This window comes from Limulus polyphemus, unplaced genomic scaffold (genome assembly GCF_000517525.1).
Source record: "Limulus polyphemus unplaced genomic scaffold, Limulus_polyphemus-2.1.2 Scaffold219, whole genome shotgun sequence".
Lineage (NCBI taxonomy): Eukaryota > Metazoa > Arthropoda > Merostomata > Xiphosura > Limulidae > Limulus > Limulus polyphemus.
Genome location: NW_013665829.1, coordinates 309,049 through 313,366, shown reverse-complemented (window position 1 = coordinate 313,366; position 4,318 = coordinate 309,049). Strand labels below are relative to the sequence as shown.

At 34.5% G+C, this 4,318-nt stretch overlaps 1 protein-coding gene across 2 annotated transcripts in view; it reads left to right on the top strand.

The window, feature by feature from the left end:
- LOC106478508 (RYamide receptor-like) overlaps positions 1 to 4,217 on the top strand; it is a 23,947-nt gene extending 19,730 nt beyond the window's left edge. For both annotated transcript variants that reach the window (XM_022382134.1, XM_013939059.2), the window contains exon 3: positions 3,294 to 4,217. In XM_022382134.1, coding sequence (XP_022237842.1) covers positions 3,294 to 3,767 — 474 coding nt within the window. In that variant the 3' untranslated portion in view covers positions 3,768 to 4,217. The remainder of the gene's footprint in view (positions 1 to 3,293) is intronic.
- Positions 4,218 to 4,318: the final 101 nt, after the last annotated feature.

Sequence of the window (4,318 nt, the reverse complement as noted above, 5' to 3'; positions counted from 1 at the left end):
CATGAATAAAGTTTTACCAAGAGAGAGAGAGGGAGAAGTAGAGGAAAAATAGAACAAAGACACTTGGTCATGCATGACATTTTAAATGTTTTTATTCTTGAATAATAAAGAAAAATCTCAATTATTCACCATATCTGCTGCTGATTACCATAGATAGACCTTTAACGTTCATATTCCTAATGATGAGTTCTTTTTTTAAAGAAAAGTTGTCGAAATATTAGTTGTTATTTCTAATTGCCATAAGAATCTGAAGGTTAATATGGAAGATGTAAGTAGTCTTAGCAGTATTTATTTTTTGACGATATTACAAAATTTAATTGGTATCATGAGCAGTTATCAGTGTTGTTCATGTGATATCCTGGTTTTACTCAAGTTGAATGCCTGATCATAGAAAAACTATTGACTGGGTTAGGCTGTAAATGGTTTTAAAATCATTCCGTTTCGTTTGCTTTCTATCTTTCTTTTTGTATTTCTTTCCTATACACACACACATATACGTAAGTCTATAATACATACACAAAGGGTTTTTTTATGTTTTAAATATGTGTTCAAGGTTATTATATCTTAAAATCTAGCCTACTTGTATTAGTGGAACTAAGTTTCAATAGCAGCATATTAAGTTTGTTTTTGCTGTTATCTCATGTGTCCAATGTGAGGAATCGAACCCCGGAAATTACCATTGTAAGTCCAGAAATTTACCGCTGGCCCAGCGTGGAACTTCACATTAAGAATAAAACGTTTCGATCAGGAAGTTTGTTCATAGAACAAGAGTATTTCAAAATCATATTATATCTAAATCGATTTTATCGCGCGCTGACATTTCATTTATTTCTCTTCTTTATCTCTTTTTTTCAACAATACAGAATTGGTGATTTGAATAAAATGCGTGCCAAATTGTAAGATATTGCGACGATCGTTAAGCACTGTTCCGAACAGATGGTGCTTGCAGTAGCTTCATTTATGGATGGGTTTGATGTGCTAATTGAGACTGACGGAAAGCATAATGCACATTTTCTGTGACATTTTCGCCCTGTACTGTATTCAAACTTTCCTGAATAAAACTTATGGTTCTTGATGTGCCTCTCGTGAAATTTATTTCCTCTAAGACATACAGGTTTTAAGATATAATAAGTTTAAATATGGGGTATATTTAGTAATTATGCTCTATAATCTTATATTCAAATTTTATATAAATAAATATATATAATTATTTAGGTTGAGTAATACATAAAGAGAATCAGTGAAACATAAATTAGTTTGATAAAATGGTCCATAAAAATTTAACTTTTTTTATTTTATTTTTCGTAAAAAGAAAATCATAATTTGTACAATACAGTGGTCGAATGCGTTATATTAAAACGATTTTGGAGCATTACCAATTCACTATGTCGTTACGGTTCCTGTCGCTCTGTCCGGCCTTACTTTATCTCGACAATAGTCTTTCAGCGTAGTTGCTGTCACAGAAACTCCATCATAAAGCTGTCACGTCCAAAGCGCATCGTACTTCCTGAGTGCTTTACATACTCCATCTAGTGCACGAGAAAGATGGTTTTCCATTGCCCCTTTCAAAAGTCCGAACGCACAGAAATTTATATTTGCTGTGTCTGAGGACTTGACCGGTATGTTTTCGTATGGAATATCATGAATGCATGTTTCATTTTCCAGCTGACTGTATACGAGAAGGTTGAGCAGATATGTCGTAAAAGCAGTTGATTACTGTTGCCTGTGGTACGCGGACGACTTTCGCCATTAACTTTTGTTATCGTGGATTCTCACCTGTTACAAGATGCTGCACATTGCTAACCACGGTTGGGGTGCAAATTGTTACAGATCTTTTTTTTGTGTGTGTGTCTGATAGTGGGTCCCCCAAGTTGATCTATATTCTTTTGTTTTTTAATTTGTTATCAAGTACAATAAATATCCTCGTCTTGGAGGTTCAAATTCTCCAATCTGAACATATTCTTATGTCTAAGTACATGAATATCTTGCGTCGGAAAGGGGAGTTACATACCTTTTCCAAAAGCCATCAGTTTTCCGTAGAATCACACTAACTGCGAAACGGAAAACAATAAAAAATGTAGGTCTGACACACACCGTTGCAACACGACTTTATATCGGCTGTGATTGTCACATTAATGGCTGATTTACATATTCAGGATCGTTTTACTATAACGTACTCAACCATCTGTAAAATTTTGTCCTAGTCATGGATTTTCGAATGCTATTGATAAAAAAAATGTTTACATTAGTATTTTATAAACGAAATATAATAATTGACTAAGTCATTAGTAATGTTTATTGTTATCAGTTTATATGCAACTATTTTTACTTTTTGCATTCTCTGATTTTAAAAAAATATTATTTTATGTATTCGATTCTCTACCCGTAATGCGCGGTTTACTCGGACATGGTCGAATAGAAAGACGACAGAAATATATGGGGACAGCATATAATAAATTGTTACAAATTTTATTGCACGTTGTTCTAAGATAAGGTGTCAACCATAAATGTTTTTCGACAACCATAAATGTTCTTTTATTTGTAAGTATGATGAATTATGAAATAAAACCAACCAAACAAACTACTGGTAACTAAGTTCTTGTTTACTTCTAATATGAATAGTTTGTGTTTCAGCTGGTGGCTAACACAGTCCGAAAGCCACAGTTAGATTTTTCTGAGAAATACATATGTTTTTAAAACACTTTTGTTTTTAATATTTCCTCTAGTAATAATTAGGATTTGTTTGTTTATTTTTGAATTTCGAGCAAATCTACTCCAGGTCTATCTGCGCTATTCGTACCTAATTTAGCAGTGATAGACTAAAGGGAAAGCAGCTAGTCAACAACACCCACCGTCAACTCTTGAGCTACTCTTTTACCAACTAGTAGTATGGTTGACCGTCAAATTATAACGCCCCACGGCTGAAAAGGCAAACATATTCAGTAACAAGGATTCGAACCCGGGATCCACAGATTGCTAGTCAAGAACCCTAACCACCAGGCCAAGCATTACAACTTGTTAAAAAGCAGACATTTTCTCACGAAAAAGTTAGAATCGCATCCATTTCACAACTTTTTCCATCACAGTGTTGAAAACAAAAAATCATTATAAGACATGATTGGCTTGGCTAAAATATTGTATAATCTGACGACTTTCGTTAATTTGGAAAAATAATATTCTTCTTATACTTAGAGGTATGAATATTTAAATATTTCAATTAACGCAAAGCTTTTGATGTGTTATACATAACAGTTAAATACTGTCTTGTAATTCATGTTCATCTTCCTTGCTAGATGGTCAAGATGATGATTATTGTAGTGTCCGTATTCACCATCTGCTGGCTACCACTGAATATTCTGATAGTGATAGGGGATCAAGACCCGTCTATTTGGAATGTGCAGAACATCAAGTACGTGTGGTTTGTCTGTCACTGGCTGGCTATGAGTCACACTTCTTACAACCCTGTCATATACTGTTGGATGAACTCCAAGTTTCGAACGGGCTTCCGGCAGTTTTACCTTCACTTGCCGTGTATTCGAAGAAGCTGGCGCCGTCAGTATGGAGAAGCATATAGTCTGAAGCGAGGGAGTACTTACACTACCAATACTAGTGTTCGTACGGCTAGTCTCCAAAGCTCTATGATAAACACGGCATCTTCATCCAACAGCCGGAATGGCGGAAGCGAAACGAACCCGTTTAAGATTAAAAGAACGTTCAAAAGTTATGTTTCTGGTTCTGAGGATCACACGAACGAGTGCCATTTGTAGAGCGGTTGAGGAACTCTTGGTTGAACCTACATGATAAGACACATACGATTTTTGTTTGTTTGTTTGCTATTAAGCACAAAACTACACAATAGTCTATCTGAATCACCAGAGGCCCCACACTTTTGTAAATTCCATGTCCAGTATTCACAAATATTTATTTTTATTGCAGTTTATGTTTAATGATAGGAATTACAGTAAGGAAGTTACCGCTGGGAAGCGAAACATCAGTTTGTTTGTTATAATCTTAAAAACAAGAACCTTTCTAACATAAAACACTCTAACATGCTAATTATAAGAAATGAATGAAAGTTTTCAAGCTTCTAAAAATCATTGTTGTCCCAACTCACCAGTGTTAAAACAACAGTGATTTTGTTAATGCATGACTTTCTTACCGTTTAAGTATAACACAAGATAACCTAAAATCAATATAATGGTTGGAGACGGCTTGAATGGGTAATGAAGAAAAACTTTAATATAAGTTTAACATAACAGCAAATGTACAAGGTTTTGTCATCATCAGGTACCCAAAACCTTGTCGAAACGTTGTACAT